Below are 21,607 nucleotides of genomic sequence, written 5' to 3'. Positions count from 1 at the left end.
TTCTAGCAGGTTCCTGCATTGCTCATTACAACACACATTTTAGTTATTTAGTAGACACTCTTATCCAGAGCAATGTACAGCGGTGAGAGCATACATCTTTGTACTGGTCCCCCGTGGGAATCGAACCCACAACTCTGGCATTTCAAGCTCCATGCTCTACCACCTGAGCTACACGGGACCAGTGTAGTATTGTACAGTCCCAGTGTGTACTTAGCTATTAAACAAATAACATGGTTAACTAAGTAACTGTCCCAAATACTACTCTTAAGTACCCATTGACCTACATATATTGTGTCGGGGTTACCATGACTAGGCTGTTGTGACTGAATCAAAGGACTGACGGATCTTCCAGATAGACTGTGTCACTGTAGGTCTTTTCAGGATAGGTTGGTGTTGTCTCGTCTCATCTGTTTGGCCTGTGTCTATTCTTCTGATGCCATCTCCTGTTGGTGGAGAGAATCGCTGGCTCAGGTAGAGGGCTGTTCACAGCCACCTGTCCTGTCAATAAACTCAATGTCACAACCTGATACCACAGAACGTCTGCCATGCCATGGGTTTACTTTGGATGAATTGTTCAGTTGTTTGTTTAAAACATTGCTGCATCTGTGTAGGGTTACAAAATACACTTGTCACGAATTCTGCCGAGGCTGCTCCTCCTCCTTGCTCGGGCAGGCTTCGGCGTTCGTCGTCCCCGGAGTACTAGCTGCCACCGTTGAATGTTTCGATGTTCGTTTGGTTGGGTCTGTCTGTTACACCTGTGTCCGTTTGGGTCTGATTATGTGCCCTATAAGTTTCAGGTGTGGTTGTCGTTAGTTTGTGTGTTATTTTCCGCCTGTCCATTGGTGTCACCTGTGCAGTACTCTGGACTTTGTTTTTTTTGTGACGCACTGTGTTGCGTTGTCGCTCGCCTTTGTGACGCACTGTGTTGCGTTGTTTATACAGTTAGTAAAGTCTTGTTTGACTCAGCCTATGCGTCCTGCGTCTGACTCCTCAACCGCATCCACATCAACACTGACAACACTCCCCTACATGTTTATTTGTACAGTGAAGCTAAAACTTTTAATTTGTCTCTATACTCCGGCATTTTGGATTTGAGATTTTTAAAAAATGTCATATGAGACGACAGTACAGAATGCCTTCAAAACATTCTAACCTCTTACCATTACCAATAACAGGGGAGGTTAGCATTTTCAGGGGGTATGATATTTATGCCTCTAACTTTCTCACTCATCATGATTCATGATTCATTCATGATTATCCGTAACCATGGTAACATCTACGTTAATGTAGAAGTGTTCAGAAGTGACTCCAACATGACACAATACATTATTTACCATTCATTTCTATTGGACACAACATAATCCGAAACACAACCAAAACAAACTGCAAATGCATCCAAAACGTTTGTAGAGTCACAAGCTTGATGTAATCATTGCGTGCTAGGAATATGGGACCAAATACTACACTTTTGACTAAATTTAATACACTATGAGTGAATTTGTCCAAATACTTGACACCTTAAAATGGGGGGACTAGATACATAAAGTGCTTTAATTTCTAAACTGTAAAACAGATATGTATTTAAATACCCTCAAATAAAAGGTGACATTCTGTACTGTCGCCTCATATATTTGATCTCAAATTAAATACTGGAGTATAGAGCCAAATTAATAATCTAATCAAATCTAATTTTATTGGTCGCGTACACATATTTTGCAGATGTTATCGCAGGTGTAGCGAAATACTTCTGTTTCTAGCTCCAGTGCAGTGATACCTAACAATACAAAACAATAAACACAAATCAAAAAAATAAAATGAAAGAAATTAAGAAATATCAGCACGAGTAATGTCAGAGTCCGGAATATACGCTGAGTATACAAAACATGACATAGACTGACCAGGTGAATCCAGGTGAAAGCTATGATCCCTTATTGATGTCACTTGTAAAAATCCACTTCAGTCAGTGTAGATGAAGGGGAGGAGACAGGTTAAAGAAGGATTTTTAAGCCTTGAGACAATTGAGACATGGATTGTGTATGTGTGCCATTCAGAGGGTGAATGGGCAAGACAAAATATTTAAGTGCCTTTGAACGGGGTATGAGAGTAGGTGACAGGCGCACCGATTTGTGTGCTATGCTGCTGGGTTTTTCATAATCAACAGTTTCCTGTGTGTATCAAGAATGGTCCACCAACCAAAGGACATCCAGCCAACTTGACACAACTGTGGGAAGCATTGGAGACAACATGTGCCAGCATCCCTGTGGAACGCTTTCGACACCTTGTAGAGTCCATGCCCCGACAAATTGAGGCTGTTCTGAGGGCAAAAGGGTGGGTGCAACTCAATATTAGGGAAGGTGTTCCTAATGTTTTGTATAGTCAGTGTAAATATATATATATACACTACCCATCAAAAGTTTGGACACACCTACTCATTCAAGGGTTTTTCTTAATTTTTTACTATTTTCTACATTGTACAATAGTAGTGAAGACATCAAAACTATGAAATAACACATATGGAATCATGTAGTAACCAAAAAAGTATTAAACAAATCAAAATATATTTTATATTTGAGTCTCTTCAAAGTAGCCACCCTTTGCCTTGATGACAGCTTTGCACACTCTTGGCATTCTCTCAACCAGCTTCACCTGGAATGCTTTTCCAACAGTCTTAAAGGAGTTCCCACATATGCTGAGCACTTGTTGGCTGCTTTTCCTTCACTCTGCGTGTAGGCACTACATGATTCCATATGTGTTATTTCATAGTTTTGATGTCTTCACTATTATTCTGCAATGTAGAAAATAGTAAAAATAAAGAAAAACCCTTGAATGAGTAGGTGTGTCCAAACTTTTGACTGGGACTGTATATATATACACTACCGTTCAAAAGTTTGGGGTCACTTAGAAATGTCCTTGTTTTCGAAAGAAAAGCAAATTTTTTGTCCATTAAAATAACATAAAATTGATCAGAAATACAGTGTAGACATTGTTCATGTTGTAAATGGCTATTGTAGCTGGAAACGGCTGATTTTTTTAATGGAATATCTACATAGGCGTACAGAGGCCCATTATCAGCAACCATCAGTCCTGTGTTCCAATGGCACGTTGTGTTTGCTAATCCAAGTTGATCATTTTAAAAGGCTAATTGATCATTAGAAAACCCTTTTGTTAGTTAGTTACACTTTAGTAGACGCTCTTATCCAGAGCGACATACAGGAGCAATTAGGGTTAAGTGCCTTGCTCAAGGGCACAGGGTATTTCTGATCAATTTGATGTTATTTTAATGGTTTAAAAAAATGAATTTCTTTCGAAAACAAGGACATTTCTAAGTGACCCCAAACATTTGAACGGTAGTGTATATATAAATATAATGGCGTGTATAGACAGTATGGACAGTATATGAATAGAAAATGTGTGTACAGCAGTAGTTCTATACAGTGGGAGGAGCCTTGACTAGAATACAGTATGAAGTGGGTAAAACAGTATGTAAACATTTATTAAAGTGACCAGTGGTCCATGACTATGTACATAGGACAGCAGTCTCTAAGGTGCAGGGCAGAGTACCCGGTGATAGCCGGATAGTGACAGTGACTAAGGTTCAGGGCAGGGTACTGGGCGGAGGCCGGCTAGTGGTGACTGTTTAACAGTCTAATGGCCTGGAGATAGAAGCTGTCTCTCGGTCCCAGCTTTGATGTAGCTGTACTGTCTCCTTCTAGATGGTAACAGGCCGTGGCTCGGTTGGCTGAGGTCCTTGATGATCGTCTTGGCTTTCCTGTGACACCAGGTGCTGTAGATGTCCTGGAGGGCAGGCATTGTTTTAGCTTCACTGTCCAAATAAATACGTAGGGGATTGTATCTGCTTTTACAAACCAAAACCCAAGTCTTATTTGACGCCCTGTACTGTTCATACTGTACATTATTTGTGGTGGTCTGTTGACCTGTTGGTTAACTTTGCCAGGGCGTTCACGGTTCCCCGCCCCTGGAGTAGTGTGGAGTAGTGGAGGAGGTTCAATAAATGGATGTCAATTGTAAAGTATTTTGTCTGTAATGTATTTTTAGTTATGTGTCGGACCCAGTAAGACTATCTGTCTGGGGAATCACATCAAAACACATACTCCCTCTTTATCGCTCTGTGTCTCTGTATGTCTCTCTTTTTTTCTCTCTCTCTGTCACTCTCCCCCACCCTCCCTCTCCCTCTCCCTCTCGCTCTCTCACTCTCTGTCCCTCTCCCCCACCCTCCCTCTCCCTCTCTCACTCTCTGTCCCTCTCCCCCACCCTCCCTCTCCCTCTCTCTCTCGCTCTCTCACTCTCTGTCCCTCTCCCCCACCCTCCCTCTCCCTCTCTCACTCTCTGTCCCTCTCCCCCACCCTCCCTCTCCCTCTCCCTCTCGCTCTCTCACTCTCTGTCCCTCTCCCCCACCCTCCCTCTCCCTCTCCCTCTCTCACTCTCTGTCCCTCTCCCCCACCCTCCATCTCCCTCTCTCTCTTGCTCTCTCACTCTCTGTCCCTCTCCCCCCACCCTCCCTCTCCCTCTCTCTCTTTCTCTCTCTCTGTCCCTCTCCCCCACCCTCCCTCTCCCTCTCTCTCTCGCTCTCTCACTCTCTGTCCCTCTTCCCCACCCTCCCTCCCTCTCTCTCTCTCTCTCTCTCTCTCTCACACTCTGTCCCTCTTCCCCACCCTCCTCCCTCCCTCCCTCTCTCTCCCTCCCTCTCCTCTCTCTCTCTCTCTCTCTCTCTCTCTCTCTCTCTCTCTCTCTCTCTCTCTCTCTCTCTCTCTCTCTCTCACTCTCTGTCCCTCTTCCCCACCCTCCCTCTCCCTCTCTCTCGCTCTCTCACTCTCTGTCCCTCTTCCCCATCCTCCCTCTCTCCCCCTCTCTCTCTCTCACTCTCTGTCCCTCTCCCCCACCCTCCCTCTCCCTCTCTCTCTCACTCTCTGTCCCTCTCCCCCCACCCTCCCTCTCCCTCTCTCTCTCGCTCTCTGTCCCTCTCCCCCACCCTCCCTTTCCCTCTCTCTCTCGCTCTCTGAATTCCTAAGGGATTTTTCATAGTTTTTCGGACAGAATGCTTGCCGGCCCTGAGGGATTGGTCAGGGCTCAAGACTCTCACCCTTCTCTCTTCCTGTGGCGTCCGCTCCACTCAGCCCCTCGCCCTAAAATGGAGCTGGTTGCGTCATCAGCCTCAGTGTGACTCGCAGGAGGTGGAGGGTTCAGTTAAAACCCTACACACTAGGGAAACCATTCCGTTTCCTTCCTGGATTACAGCTGTGAACAGACCACAGACCTTCCTCTCTCTCTCCATTCTTACCATCCATTCCTCTCTTCACGGATCCTCCACCCCTCTCTCTCCATTCTTCCAATCCTCTCTCCACTCGCTGCTCTCCTTGGTGATCCCCGATCCACTCCTCTCTGGTGCTCCACTCCTCTCTGGTGCTCCATTCCTCCTGTGGTAGGGGCGATGTGCTCCATAGGTTTTGTGCGGTCGCTGGGCTTTGCCCTCCTGCCCCTGGCGGTGTGCTGTATTGTGGCCAACGTTCTGCTGTTCTTCCCCGGAGGAGAGATCCAATATGTCCAACAGGAGAGACTGTCCAGGCTGGTCTGGTTCATGATGGGCATCGGAGGGGGAGGCGCGTTGGTGAGTAACAATATGTCACTCTGTTGTCACTACACCAGCTACAGTTGTTATACCGTTGAGCTGATGGTTTATGGGTCAGTTTAACAAGCGGTTCAGGGAACAAAAGGTAGAATAAAAGATCAAGATAATCAAGAGAACTTTAGAGAAGTCATAATAGTTTTATCTCTTGGTCTTGTATTTCCTTTCTGATAATAACACATGCTAATCTGAATCAGGTGCTAATCTGACACAGGTGCTAATCTGACACAGGTGCTAATCTGACACAGGTGCTAATCTGACACAGGTGCTAATCTAACACAGGTGCTAATCTGATACAGGTGCTAATCTGACACAGGTGCTAATCTGACACAGGTGCTAATCTGACACAGGTGCTAATCTGACACAGGTGCTAATCTGACACAGGTGCTAATCTGACACAGGTGCTAATCTGACTTTAGTAAATCCATGTGTGTAATGAATTAATCTGTTGCTGTAAGAGGGGAGGGTTGAGGCTGACAGGGCTGTATCATGGATGTTTTGACCTTTTAAACTGAACTCCCTCAGCTGTTCTCCTTCCTGTGGAGATACTATAGGACACAAAGGGAAATGGCTGTCAACATACCCTAGGAGTGTTATTTAACCTGACACCTACAGTAGAGTGGGAATTAGCCACCATTTAATGAACCTGTTCTATGGACCATCTTTTTGTGATTAACGATAGTTGTTCAGTAAAATATAGTGGTACAACAGCAGAGCTCTTGGGGATATTGTATGTAGATGGTGGATTGATGCACTGAAATATCACACTGCGGCAGAACCTGAGATTTCCCCGTTGTGTGTCTCTGTAGATGTTCCTGCCTGCTGGGGTTTTCATCAGCCTGGGGAAATGTACAGGCCGCTGTTGGAATGAAAGCTTCATGGTCAGTACTGATGCTTTGGTTACTTCTTGTCATTAGGGCCCTGTGTTTTGTGAGATCATGTGACACGCCTGGATTTTGACCTTTATTTAAAGCTTTTTCATCAAACTGTACCCTTTTCTTTTCATGTCAGATGGTCCAGCACCGTCCTCAGAAAATTGCCTTCATTTCTGGTGGAATTCTCATTTCTGGATCAGGCTTCAAATATAAGATAAAATCTTGCTATGTCACATGATCGCGCAAAACACACATTTATGATTTCAGCCAGTGGTTCTATTATTATTGCGAAAAGCAGAGGTAATAGGGGTCAGCCTTCTCGTGTTCTTCAGGACAGAGGGTAGTGGTTTGAAAGTAAATCGTTAAAGTAAGTTAGTGGATGTTTTTTGTCTTTGATCCTATTAATATAATCACAGATGTGGCAAAGGTCAATTTTAACACTGTGCTAAGCTAATGCAGAAGCTAATGGGCCCATGAAAGGTAGGCTATGCTTAGCTAATTATACAGTTGAAGTCGGAAGTTTACATTCACTTAGGTTGGAGTCACTCAAACTTGTTTTTCAACCACTCAACACATTTATTTTTAACAAACTATAGTTTTGGCAAGTCGGTTAGGACATCTACTTTGTGCATGACACAAGTAATTTTTCCAACAATTGTTTACAGACAGATTATTTCACTTATAATTCACTGTATCACAATTCCAGTGGGTCAGAAGTTTACATACACTAAGTTGACTGTGCCTTTAAACAGCTTTGAAAATTCCAGAAAATGATGTAATGGCTTTAGAAGCTTCTGATAAGCTAATTGACATCATTTGAGTCAATTGGAGGTGTACCTGTGGATGTATTTCAAGGCCTACCTTCAAACTCATGGGAAAATCAAAATAAATCAGCCAAGACCTCAGAAAAAAAATCGTAGACCTCCACAAGTCTGGTTCATCCTTGGGAGCAATTTCCAAATGCCTGAAGGTACCACGTTCATCTGTTCAAACAATAGTACGCAAGTATAAACACCATGGGACCACGCAGCCGTCATACCGCTCAGGAAGGAGACGCGTTCTGTCTCCTAGAGATGAACATACTTTGGTGCGAAAAGTGCAAATCAATCCCAGAACAACAGCAAAGGACCTTGTGAAGATGCTGGAGGGAACAGGTACAAAAGTATCTATATCCACAGTAAAACGAGTCCTATATCGATAACCTGAAAGGCCGCTCAGCAAGGAAGAAGCCACTGCTCCAAAACCACCATAAAAAGCCAGACTACGGTTTGCAACTGCACATGGGGACAAAGATCGTACTTTTTGGAGAAATGTCCTCTGGTCTGATTAAACAAAAATAGAACTGTTTGGTCATAATGACCATCGTTATGTTTGGAGGAAAAAGGGGGGCCTTGCAAGCCGAAGAACACCATCCCAACCGTGAAGAACGGGGTTGGCAGCATCATGCTGTGGGGGTGCTTTGCTGCAGGAGGGACTGGTGCACTTCACAAAATACATGGCATGATGAGGAAGGAAAATTATGTGGATATATTGAAGCAACATCTCAAGACATCAGTCAGGAAGTTAAAGCTTGGTCGCAAATGGGTCTTCCAAATGGACAATGACCCCAAGCATACTTCCAAAGTTGTGGCAAAATGGCTTAAGGACAACAAGGTATTGGAGTGGCCATCACAAAGCCCTGACCTGGGCAGAACTGAAAAAGCGTGTGCGAGCAAGGAGGCCTACAAACCTGACTCAGTTACACCAGCTCTGTCAGGAGGAATGGGACAAAATTCACCCAACTTATTGTGGGAAGCTTGTGGAAGGCTACCCGAAACACTTGACCCAAGTTAAACAATTTAAAGGCAATGCTACCAAATACTAATTGAGTGTATGTAAACTTCTGACCCACTGGGAATGTGATGGAATAAATAAAAGCTGAAATAAATCATTCTCTCTACTATTATTCTGACATTTCACATTCTTAAAATAAAGTGGTGATCCTAACTGATCTAAGACAGGGAATTTTTACTTGGATTAAATGTCAGGAATTGTGAAAAACTGAGTTTAAATGTATTTGGCTAAACTGTATGTAAACTTCAGACTTCAACTGTACATAGGGCCATTGTAACACTATTAGCAGGTACAATAATCATATGAGGAGGAGGCTTCACCATCAGGGATTACAAAGCATCTGGGCCGGGAAGAGGAGCTGAACCTTATCTGTGTATAAGATGTTTTGTAACAGTGATAAGCCAACATTTCTCCTCACACACCCACACACTTCTCTCATGGAGATTGTTATGCAGCTGGTTTGGGTGTAACGGGCAGGCCTGAACTGTGTGTGTGTGTGTGTGTGTGTGTGTGAGAGTGAGTGTGTGTGTGTGGTGTGTGTGTGTGAGTGTGAGAGTGAGTGTGTGAGACAGATAGTTTATATATATGTGTGTATACAGTATATACTAATGGTTTATAGATGTATATTATAGATGTGTACTATATATGTGCATTACAGATGTGTATTATAGATATGTACTATAGATGTGTGTGTGTGTGTACTATTGATGTGTGCTATAGATGTGTATTATAGATGTGTACTATACATGTGTACTATATATATGTATTATAGATGTGTACTATATATGTGTCCTATATATGTGTACTATATATGTGTACTATAGATGTGTACCATATATGTGTATTATAGATGTGTACTATATATGTGTGTGTGTATTATCAATGTGTACTATAGACGTGTACAATAGATGTGTACTATATATGTGTATTATAGATGTGTACTATATATGTGTAATATATGTGTACTATCGATGTGTATTATAGATATGTACTATAGATGTGTACTATATATGTGTACTATAGATGTGTACTATAGATGTGTGTGTGTGTGTACTATATATACACTACCGTTCAAAAGTTTGGGGTCACATAGAAATGTCCTTGTTTTCCATAAAAACATACATGAAATGAGTTTGAATAGGAAATATTGCAAAATGAATAGGAAATGTAGTCATTGACAAGGTTAGAAATAATTATTTTTAATTGAAATAATAATTGTGTCCTTCAAACTTTGCTTTCGTCAAAGAAACCTTGCAGACCTTTGGCATTCTAGTTGTCAATTTGTTGAGGTAATCTGAAGAGATTTCACCCCATGCTTCCTGAAGCACCTCCCACAAGTTGGATTGGCTTGATGGGCACTTCTTATGTACCATACGGTCAAGCTGCTCCCACAACAGCTCAATAGGGTTGATATCCGGTGACTGTGCTGGCCACTCCATTATAGACAGAATACCAGCTGACTGCTTCTTCCCTAAATAGTTATTGCATAGTTTGCAGCTGTGCTTTGGGTCATTGTCCTGTTGTAGGAGGAAATTGGCCCCAATCAAGCGCGTTCCACAGGGTATGGTATGCCGTTACAAAATGGAGTGATAGTCTTCCTTCTTCAAGATCCCTTTTATCCTGTACAAGTCTCCCACTTGACCACCACCAAAGCACCCCCAGACCATCACATTGCCTCCACCATGCTTGACAGATGGCATCAAGCACTCCTCCAGCATCTTTTCATTTGGTCTGCGTCTCACAAATGTTCTTCTTTGTGTCTATAACACTTTTTTCCAATCTTCCTCTGTCCAGTGTCTGTGTTATTTTGCCCATCTGAATCTTTTCTTTTTATTGGCCAGTCTGAGATATGGCTTTTTCTTTGCAACTCTGCCTAGAAGGTCAGCATCCCGGAGTCGCCTCTTCACTGTTGACGTTGGGACTGGTGTTTTGCAGGTACTATTTAATGAAGCTGCCAGTTGAGGACCTGTGAGGCGTCTGGTTCTCAAACTAGACACTAATGTATTTGTCCTCTTGCTCAGTTGTGCACCGGGGACTCCCACTCCTCTTTCTATTCTGGTTAGAGCCAGTTTGCGCTGTTCTGTGAAGGGAGTAGTACACAGTGTTGTACGAGATCTTCAGTTTCTTGGCAGTTTCTCGCTTGGAATAGCCTTCATTTCTCAGAACAAGAATAGACTGATGAGTTTCAGAAGAAAATTATTTGTTTCTGGCCATTTTGAGCCTGTAATCAAACCCACAATTGCTGATGCTCCAGATACTCAACTAGTCTCAAGAAGGCCAGTTTTATTGTATACACAACAGTTTTCAGCTGTGCTAACATAATTGCAAAAGGGTTTTCTAATGATCAATTAGCCTTTTAAAATGATAAACTTGGATTAGCAAACACAACGTTCCATTGGAACACAGGACTGATGGTGGCTGATAATGGGCCTCTGTACGCCTATGTAGATATTCCATAAAAAAATCTGCAGTTTCCAGCTACAATAGCCATTTACAACATTAACAATGTCTACACTGTATTTCTGATCAATTTTATGTTATTTTAATGGACCAAATTTTTTATTTTCTTTTGAAAACAAGGACATTTCTAAGTGACCCCAAACATTTGAATGGTAGTGTATGTGTATTATAGATGTGTATTGTACATGTGTACTGTGGATGTGTATTATATATGTGTATTATATATGCGTACTATATATGTACATTATAGATGTGTACTATATATGTGTATTATATATGTGTACTCTAGATGTGTGTTATATATGTGTAATATATATGTGTATTATATACGTGTATTATATATGTGTATTATAGATGTGTATTATATAGGTGTACTCTAGATGTGTGTTATATATGTGTAATATATATATGTGTATTATATACGTGTATTATATATGTGTATTATATATGTGTGTTATATATGTGTATTATAGATCTGTGTTATATATGTGTATTATAGATGTGTACTGTATATGTATTATATATATGTATTATAGATGTGTATTATATATGTGTATTATAGATGTGTGTGTGTGTGTTACAGATGTGTGGGTTAGTCATGGCAGCGCTAGTTGGGCTGGCCGGGTCGGGGTACTGTTTCGTCATCTCTGTCATGGCCATGTTAGAGGGGCCTCAATGCAACAACGCTCAAGGATGGTCCTATCCCTTCGCCAACCAGGGAGGAAGGTTAGTTCCACCCTCCTTTCAAAGGAAATATATTCTGGAAATATTCTAGCTATTAAGGTTTCTTTAAGTTTTCCAAAAATGCATTGGAAACAAACGTCTGTGTTTTTCTGTTGCGTGTGTGTGTGTGTTTGTGTGTGTCCATTTTCTATTGGGGGGTTGTGTGTACAGCAGTGTTCAAATCAAATCAAATTGTATTTGTCACATGCTCGGTAAACAACAGGTGTAGACTGACAGTGAAATGCTTACTGAGGGGTCCTTTTCCAACAATGTAGAGTTAAAGACACACTAGAAATAGTGACACGAGGAATAAACACACAATGAGTAACAACAACATGGCTACAGAGCATTTGGAAAGTATTCAGACCGCTTGACTTTTTCCACATCCTCATCAATACCCCATAATGACAATACCCCAAAAAGACAGAAATACCTTATTTACAAAAGTATTCAGACCCTTCGCTATGAGACTCGAAATTGAGCTCAGGTGCGTCCTGTTTCCATTGATCATCCTTGAGATGTTTCTACAACTTGAATGGAGTCCACCTGTGGTAAATTACATTGATTGGACATGATTTGGAAAGGCACACACCTGTCTATATAAGGTCCCACAGATGACAGTGCATGTCAGAGCGAAAACCAAGCCATGAGGTCGAAGCTATTGTCCATAGAGCTCCGAGACAGGATTGTGTCGAGGCACAGATCTGGGGAAGGGTACCAAAAAATGTCTGCAGCATTGAAGGTCCTCAAGAACACAGTGGCCTCCATCATTCTTAAATGGAAGAAATGTGGAACTACCAAGACACTTCCTACAGCTGGCCGCCCAGCCAAACTGAGCAATCGGGGGAGAAGGGCCTTGGTCAGGGAGGTGACCAAGAACCTGATGGTCACTCTGACAGAGCTCCAGAGTTCCTCTGTGGAGATAGGAGAACCTATCAGAAGGACAACCATCTCTACAGCACTCCACCAATCAGGCCTTTATGGTAGAGTGGCCAGACGGAAGCCACTCCTCAGTAAAAGGCACATGACAGCCCGCTTGGAGTTTGCCAAAAGGCACCTAAAAGACTCTCAGACCATGAGAAACAAGATTATCTGGTCAGATGAAACCAAAGTTGAACTCTTTGGCCTGAATGCCAAGCATCACGTCTGGAGGAAACCTGGCACCATCCCTACAGTGAAGCTTGGTGGTGGCAGCATCATGCTGTGGGGATGTTTTTCAGCGGCAGGGACTTGGAGACTCGTCAGGATCAAGGGAAAGATTAATGGAGCAAAGTACAGAGAGATCCTTGATGAAAACATGCTCCAGAGCGCTCACAATCTCAGACTGGGGCAAAGGTTCACCTTCCAACAGGACAACGACCCTTAGCACACAGCCAAGACAATGCAGGAGTAGCTTCGGGACAAGTCTCTGAATGTCCTCGAGTGGCCCAGCCAGAGCCCAGACTTGAACCCGATCGAACATCTCTGGAGAGACCTGAAAATAGCTGTGCAGCGACGCTCCCCATCCAACCTGACAGAGCTTGAGAGGATTTGCTGAGAAGAATGGGAGAAACTCCACAAATAAGGTGTGGATTCAAGTCCGGGTTCTGGCTGGGCCACTCAAGGACATTCAGAGACTTGTCCCGAAGCCACTTGGCTGTGTGCTTAGGGTCGTTGTCCTGTTGGAAAGTGAACCTTCACCCCAGTCTGAGGTCCTGAGCACTCTGGAGCAGGTTTTCATCAAGGATCTCTCTGTACTTTGCTGCGTTCATCTTTCCCTTGATCCTGACTAGCCTCCCAGTCCATGCTGCTGAAAAACATCCCCACAGCATGATGCTGCCACCACCAAGCATCACCGTAGGGATGGTGCCATGTTTCCTCCAGACGTGACGCTTGGCATTCAGGCCAAAGAGTTCAATCTTGGTTTCATCAGACCAGATAATCTTGTTCCTCGTGGTCTGAGAGTCTTTAGGTGCCTTTTGGCAAACTCCAAGCAGGCTGTCATGTGCCATTTACTGAGTAGTGGCTTCCGTCTGGCCACTCTACCATAAAGGCCTGATTGGTGGAGTGCTGCAGAGATGGTTGTCCTTCTGGAAGGTTCTCCCATCTCCACAGAGGAACTCTGGAGCACTGTCAGAGTGACCATCGGGTTCTTGGTCACCTCCCTGACCAAGGCCCTTCTCCCCCGATTGCTCAGTTTGGCCGGGCGGCCAACTCTAGGAAGAGTCTTGGTGGTTCTAAACTTCTTCCATTTAAGAATGATGGAGGCCACTGTGTTCCTGGGGACCTTCAATGCTCCAGAAATGTTTTGGTACCCTTCCCCAGATCAGGTGCCTCGACACAATCTTGTCTCGGAGCTCTACGGAAAATTCCTTCGACCTCATGGCTTGATTTTTGCTCTGACATAACTGTCATCTGTGGGACCTTATATAGACAGGTGTGTGCCTTTCCAAATCATGTCCAATCAATTGAATTTACCACAGGTGGACTCCAATCAAGTTGTAGAAACATCTCAAGGATGATCAATGGAAACAGGATGCACCTGAGCTCCATTTCGAGTCTCGTAGCAAAGGGTCTGAATATTTATGTAAATCGGGGATTTCTGTTTTTTATTTTTAATATATTTGCAAACATTTCGAAAAACCTGTTTTCGCTTTGTCTTTATGGGGTATTATGTGTAGATTGATGAGGAACATGTTTTATTTAATCAATTTTAGAATAAAGCTGTAATGTAACAAAATGTGGAAAAAGTCAAGGGGTCTGAATACTTTCCGAATGCACTGTATAGTGTATTTTGCAATCTGTTTGGCACAGCTGTCAATTTTTTGGTCCTTAAATTAAACTAGTATGCTTTTGTATTAATCACAATTGTCTTTAACCAATTTTGGTCTTTAATGCAGAGTCGACAGACAAGTTCCTTACTTTCTCCCCCTTCCACTGGCCTCTTCTATTTTCCAATTAGCTGGTTGTAATTTTGGATAGATCATTTTGCATATATAAAACTGCATGTGTGACATAACTCCACCAGTCCTATTTATGATATAATTTACAAAGATTAGAAACGTTTTCCCCCAAATATTATGTTTAATATATATATATATATATAGTATATTCGAGTTTAACCATAATATTTGTTGTAATATTTGTTCTGTCTTTTCTGGTGGATTAAACATAGCAATATTTTGGAGATTATTTCATTTTCAAATAACCGAAAGTGAGAGGTTGTAATCTGAATAAATGGAAAAAGGCCATTCTTGAACATGGGGTGAGCCATACTTACAAATCTGCTAGAGAACCAGTTCGGATTTAACATCACTTTAGTAAATACTACAGTATTATCCACAAAAACATCACTTTAATAAATACTACAGTATTATCCACAAAAAAAGCACTTTAATAAATACTACAGTATTGTCCGGAATTTAAAAAAAAACCATGTACATATACCCTGTCCATTCCCCTCCCCCATATCGCAATTTGTGGCAACCATAAGTGAAAAACCTACATGCCAAGTATAGACCATATATTGTGTTCCATTCAGGTTGTAGGAAAGATAAGAATCTCTGTACTATCTGGTCAGACCCCAGACCCCAGACCTACCTACCTACCTACCTACCTACCTACCTACCTACCTACACCTACCTACCTACCTACAGGCAGTGGTGGAAAAAGTACCCAATTGTCATACTTGAGTAAAAGTATAGATACCTTAATAGAAAGTTACTCAAGTAAAAATAAGTCACCCAGTAAAATACTACTTGAGTAAAAGTATTTGGTTCTAAATATACTTAAGTATTTTTAAGTAAATGTAATTGCTAAAATATACTTAAGTATCAAAAGTAAAAGTACAAGTATAAATCATTTCAAATTCCTTCTATTAAGCAAAGCAGGAGGCACCATTTTCTTGTTTTTAACATGTATGGACAGCCAGGGGCACACTCCAACACTCAGACATCATTTACAAAAGATACATTTGTGTTTAGTGAGTCCGCCAGATCAGAGGCAGAAGGGATGACCATGTGTTGTCTTGATAAGTGTGTGAATTGGACAATTTTCCTGTCCTGATAAGCATTCAAAATGTAACAAGTACTTCTGGGTATCAGGTAAAGTGTATGGAGTAAAAAGTACATCATTTTCTTTAGGAATGTAATGAAGGAAAAGTTGTCAAAAATATAAATAGTGCAGTAAAGATTAAAAAAACCCTGACTAAAGTAGTACTTTAAAGTATTTTTACTTAAGTACTTTACACCACTACCTACAGTCTATGGAGAATGTGTTATTTTAGTATTTCTACAGTAGGTTTCCTGAAGGAGAAAGCCTCCACTTCTATGTCAAAGATAATAAAACAAAAACAGTTTGTAAATACTACAGTAATGTCTGCAAAAACACTACAGTAAATACTATATTATAATACAATCTGCAAAAACACTACATTAATTACTATAGTATACACTACAGTTTTATTTTACTACAGTATTTATACTATAGTTAACTTTAAATACTACAGTATACTACAGTAACTACTACAGTATTCACTGTAGTGTTTCTACTGACTTTAGTCCGCAAAAACACAACAGTGAATACTACACTAAAGTATGCAAAAACACTACAGTGAATAGCATAGTATTTATACCATAGCATACTATAGTATTTTTTCATGTGGGTATTGTCTTTTCTTTCTGCAAAAAAAGTAGTGTGTAGTTCCAGTAGTTAGCTACAATGCTACATGGCAGAAAAGTAATTAACTACTGAAAACACTACCTAGGTTTAAATGTAGTTTAACTACCAGCAAGCTACTGTAAAATGTAGCTAAATGTTTAACTACATGTAGGTCACTGCAGTTATGAAATAACACCCTGTTCTTAACTCCTCACAACTTCTAAACGTAATATAAAACTGCAATAAATGCTACAAAATACACAATGTACAGTGAGGGGAAAAAAAGTATTTGATCCCCTGCTGATTTTGTACGTTTGCCCACTGACAAAGAAATGATCAGTCTATAATTTTAATGGTAGGTTTATTTGAACAGTGAGAGACAGAATAACAACATCAAAATCCAGAAAAACGCATGTCAAAAATGTTATACATTTTTTTGCATTTTAATGAGGGAAATAAGTATTTGACCCCCTCTCAATCAGAAAGATTTCTGGCTCCCAGGTGTCTTTTATACAGGTAACGAGCTGAGATTAGGAGCACACTCTTAAAGGGAGTGCTCCTAATCTCAGCTTGTTACCTGTATAAAAGACACCTGTCCACAGAAGCAATCAATCAATCAGATTCCAAACTCTCCACCATGGCCAAGACCAAAGAGCCCTCCAAGGATGTCAGGGACAAGATTGTAGACCTACACAAGGCTGGAATGGGCTACAAGACCATCGCCAAGCAGCTTGGTGAGAAGGTGACAACAGTTGGTGCGATTATTCGCAAATGGAAGAAACACAAAAGACCTGTCAATCTCCCTCAGCCTGGGGCTCCATGCAAGATCTCACCTCGTGGAGTTGCAATGATCATGAGAACGCTGAGGAATCAGCCCAGAACTACACGGGAGGATCTTGTCAATGATCTCAAGGCAGCTGGGACCATAGTCACCAAGAAAACAATTGGTAACACACTACGCCGTGAAGGACTGAAATCCTGCAGCGCCCGCAAGATCCCCCTGCTCAAGAAAGCACATATACAGGGCCGTCTGAAGTTTGCCAATGAACATCTGAATGATTCAGAGGAGAACTGGGTGTAAAGTGGTTATCCCACTGGCTATAGGGTGAACGCACCAATTGGTGAGTCGTTCTGGATAAGAGCGTCTGCTAAATGACGTAAATGTGCCCTTGAGCAAGGCACTTAACCCTAATTGCTCCTGTAAGTCGCTCTGGTTAAGAGCGTCTGCTAAATGACTAAAATGTAAAATGTAAAAAAAAAAGTGTTGTGGTCAGATGAGACCAAAATGGAGCTCTTTGCCATCAACTCAACTCGCCGTGTTTGGAGGAGGAGGAATGCTGCCTATGACCCCAAGAACAACATCCCCACCGTCAAACATGGAGGTGGAAACATTATGCTTTGGGGGTGTTTTTCTGCTAAAGGGACAGGACAACTTCACCGCATCAAAGGGACGATGGACGGGGCCATGTACGGTCAAATCTTGGGTGAGAACCTCCTTCCCTCAGTCAGGGCATTGAAAATGGGTCGTGGATGGGTATTCCAGCTTGACAATGACCCAAAACACATGGCCAAGGCAACAAAGGAGTGGCTCAAGAAGAAGCACATTAAGGTCCTGGAGTGGCCTAGCCAGTCTCCAGACCTTAATCTCATAGAAAATCTGTGGAGGGAGCTGAAGGTTCGAGTTGCCAAACGTCAGCCTCGAAACCTTAATGACTTGGAGAAGATCTGCAAAGAGGAGTGGAACAAAATCCCTCCTGAGATGTGTGCAAACCTGGTGGCCAACTACAAGAAACGTCTGACCTCTGTGATTGCCAACAAGGGTTTTGCCACCAAGTACTAAGTCATGTTTTGCAGAGGGGTCAAATACTTATTTCCCTCATTAAAATGCAAATCCATTTATAACATTTTTGACATCATTTTTTTTGTTGTTATTCTGTCTCTCACTGTTCAAATAAACCTACCATTAAAATTATAGACTGATCATGTCTTTGTCAGTGGGCAAACGTACAAAATCAGCAGGGGATCAAATACTTTTTTTCCCTCACTGTATACAATACTACCAATACTACACAACATATACACAACTTTCCCACTGTGTTTGTCCACAGGTACCTGTTTGAGCAGGAGACGTGGTCTAAGTGTTTTCATCCCATCAGCATCGTGGAGTGGAACGTGACTCTGCTCTCCATCCTGCTGGGGCTCAGTGGGCTGGAGTTCATCATCTGTTTCCTGCAGGTCATCAACGGACTGGTGACAGCTGTCTGTAGACCCTGCTGCTACAAACAGGACTACACCCTCAACGCCTGAACACACACACACACACAGACATAGATGAGATGCATGCACGCACAAACGCACGCATGCACACACACACACAAATGTGACACACACACACACACATGTAAATTATACATACACACGCATGCATATAACATAAGATCCACGGGCATACCCATGAAATGACATATAAGTCACATGCCAGGAGAGTGTACACTACCAGCTGGGGAACATTGCTTCCTGGATACTCGTTGTTATCTCCTTATTGGTTTCTAATCAGGAAGTGTGATTCAGGAAGTGTGATTCAGGAAGTGTGATTCGGGAAGTGTGATTCACAAGCGAATGCTGCCTCATCTCTGTATGAGGGAGAGATACCTGTCTGAATGTTTAGTTCATTTATGGTATTCATTTCAAAGCACTGTATTAGAAACACGCCGGATGAAAGTTTGTATTATATAGACCGTAACTGCAGCCTTTTTTATGTTTTGTATTTTTTATGTTATGTCTTAACCCACTGGGCACAGACGTCAGTTCAACGTCTAGTTTTGATTTATATTTGGTTGAGTTGTCAACTAACGTGAATTTTACGTGAAATCAACAAAAAGTCACCCTGTCATTGGATTTAGGGTAGCCCTTTCCTGCAGTCAAATTACCTAGTGGCCCCATGGGTTATAATTAATAAACATTATTTTTAAAAACCTGCAAAAAATCTGGTGTTTCTATGTCAAACAGTTTAGTTATATTTCAGTCTTCTGTGATGTATATAAAGTCTAATTTTGGGATGCAAACTCAAAATTGAATACATTTCAACTCTGTATCTGACATGGTACAGGTGTCTTCTTTTTAAGCCCATAACCATGTGTGTGAAGTTTATACTTTTGTTTCTAAGTAGACTTGTTTAAGACTACCAAGAAACACTACTTGTGACCCTGATTTAGCCCACTGCAGTAAAACGTTTTAAGTTTGGTGGAAAAAAGACTGTTGTTTTAACATCATCACATTTAATTTTTTGTTGTTGAAATTATGTGGAAACAATGTTGATTCAACCAGTTTTTGCCCAGTGGGAAGTCTACACAAGCACAAAATAATTTTTGGGGGGTATGAAAGTTTTGTCTTTTGTATTAATATTTTCATTTTAAGTGTATTGTAAATTATTGTCTAGATGTTAAGATGTTAAGGCCATTTTATATATTTAGTGCATTTGTCATATTTCTATAATGTTTGTGCTGCCTTAAATAAGTATTTTCCATTTGAATTGTTCTGATTATTCCTATTTGTTTTGTAGTAAACTTGCTATATTTGTCAAAGTTGTATACTTTGGTACCTATTTGAGTACGTATTTACCAATGGAGAGCTAATGAAGTCTTAGGAGGAATCCCAAATAGACCCTTTAAACCCTACACCCAGTGCACCCTATGAGATTTTAGAGGATTTGATTGGTATTAGCAATATGGTGAATGTTCCACCCCGCCTATCAGAGGGAAAGGTCATCATTCCATAGTTCTGATGTTATACTGCCACTATCTGGCTCAAATGTAGAACTACAGTATTTTAACACCCACTTGGAATATGCTGGGCAACAACCATTGGTCAATTGCAAAAAGTAGATTTGTTTATTGTCATTGACTAGATTGGGCCGGACCCATTTTAGCCTGGAGAAGAGGTTAGTCATTGACTAGATTGGGCCGGACCCATTTTAGCCTGGGGAAGAGGTTAGTCATTGACTAGATTGGGATTTTTTGTTGTTGCATGACCTTAGATTAGTGGGAGGTAATTGTTGTCCCCCTCACGTCACTGGTTGACCCTCACTACCCTATGGTGATGATATACTGGAGTTCCCGTAGGGGAGAGTGGGGTAAGTTGAGCCACCCTTGTTTCTACACAAAATGTATAATTTGACCAAATTTTAAGAAGAGGTCATCGTTTCATGGAGTCTGTGAAGGAAGAAACCATATGGAAAAAGTGGTAAGCAAGTAAGGTCCAAAAAACGGATTTTCACCAAGTCAAATTAATGAATTGTGTTAGAGGTTTCACGATACTTGTATCTAAACCAAAGTAGATAATTTAAAGATTGTTCTATACATCAGTTGAGGTCGCTATAAGCTTCAATATGAGGACCTAAACCTAGCATAAAAGCATCCTTGTAGCTGTGTGGGCTAATACAGTCAAAATGTTTGCCTTGGTGTAAGTTGAGCCAATGGTTGATCCAGTGGCAAGTTGAGCAAATTGAAGTTGTTTTCTTCCCAGGCATAATGCAAATCATTATTGCTGGGACATAAGGTAACCACAGGGCCTGGCCTATGTTTTAAAGTGTTCAAAAGTACAAAGTGTTTGTTAGGTGTTAAGCCTGTGTTATAATATGCTTAAAATTATTAAAAGACAAAACAGCGATTGCGATTGTGTTGAATTGTGTTTTAGGGGAAATAATGATAGACATGGTTATAAAAAGGTAGTTTTTAATTTAGAACATACATTTGTAGGTGACTTAACTTACCCTGTCCGGCAGCACAACTTACCTCATACCCAGGGTAAGTTGTGCCAAGAGGCCACTTTTTTTGAACAAGCTATGTTTTCTACAATTCTGATTATTTCCAGGGATACACAACATCCTGAAATACATGTAGATGTATTTGTTAGAAAGAATACTACATTTCTCTTGATGGAGCGATGCTGAATATAAAAAAAATGCTCAACTATTCCCGTAAACCATGTTGATTCTCGCTCCGAGTTAGGAAACCACACCGTCATATGTGCTGTTTGTCAGTCTTATGTAAATAGTGTCTGTTTTCCAGTGATTGACTGAAGCAACTCATTGTCCTACGATGTGATTGGCCCATTGTTGTTAGAAATAAAGCTCTCTTTGTGGATTTGGTAGACAAAGTAACAATGGGTAGAATTATGTGGCATCACAAGGATAGTAAAACAAGTAAAAATAAAAAGTGGGGACATTTCGCCAGTCCCCAAAAGGAAGAAAAATATATTTTAGGCTTAGGGGTTAGGTTTAGGGTTATAATTAGGGTTAGGTTTAGGGTTTTGAGGGTAAGGTTTGGTTATTAAGGGTTAGGGTTAGGGAAAACAGGATTTTGAATGGGAATACATTTTTGGGTCCCCATTTGGATAGTAAAACCAATGTGTGTGTGTGTGTGTGTGTGTGTGT

The 21,607-nt window shown here is 41.4% G+C and overlaps 1 protein-coding gene across 1 annotated transcript; it reads left to right on the top strand.

Moving 5' to 3' along the window:
* The first annotated feature begins 5,008 nt into the window (after positions 1–5,008).
* tm4sf18 (transmembrane 4 L six family member 18) lies at positions 5,009–19,048 on the top strand. The gene is made up of 4 exons (XM_041840599.2): positions 5,009–5,626; positions 6,454–6,525; positions 11,396–11,538; positions 18,282–19,048. The coding sequence occupies exons 1-4, from the start codon at positions 5,450–5,452 to the stop codon at positions 18,478–18,480; spliced, it is 591 nt and encodes a 196-aa protein (XP_041696533.1). The 5' UTR covers positions 5,009–5,449; the 3' UTR covers positions 18,481–19,048.
* The last annotated feature ends 2,559 nt before the right edge of the window (positions 19,049–21,607 follow it).

This window comes from Coregonus clupeaformis, chromosome 20 (assembly GCF_020615455.1).
Source record: "Coregonus clupeaformis isolate EN_2021a chromosome 20, ASM2061545v1, whole genome shotgun sequence".
NCBI lineage: Eukaryota > Metazoa > Chordata > Actinopteri > Salmoniformes > Salmonidae > Coregonus > Coregonus clupeaformis.
The sequence above is the reverse complement of the archived record's forward strand: the minus strand, read 5'-3'. Positions and strand labels throughout refer to the sequence as shown.

Excerpts from the sequence above, each read along its gene's own strand:
- tm4sf18 (XM_041840599.2), top strand. The coding sequence starts at position 5,450 with ATGTGCTCCATAGGTTTTGTGCGGTCGCTGGGCTTTGCCCTCCTGCCC. Across the intron at positions 5,627-6,453 it reads TCGGAGGGGGAGGCGCGTTG|ATGTTCCTGCCTGCTGGGGT; the intron begins GTGAGTAACAAT and ends GTGTCTCTGTAG. Across the intron at positions 11,539-18,281 it reads TTCGCCAACCAGGGAGGAAG|GTACCTGTTTGAGCAGGAGA; the intron begins GTTAGTTCCACC and ends GTTTGTCCACAG.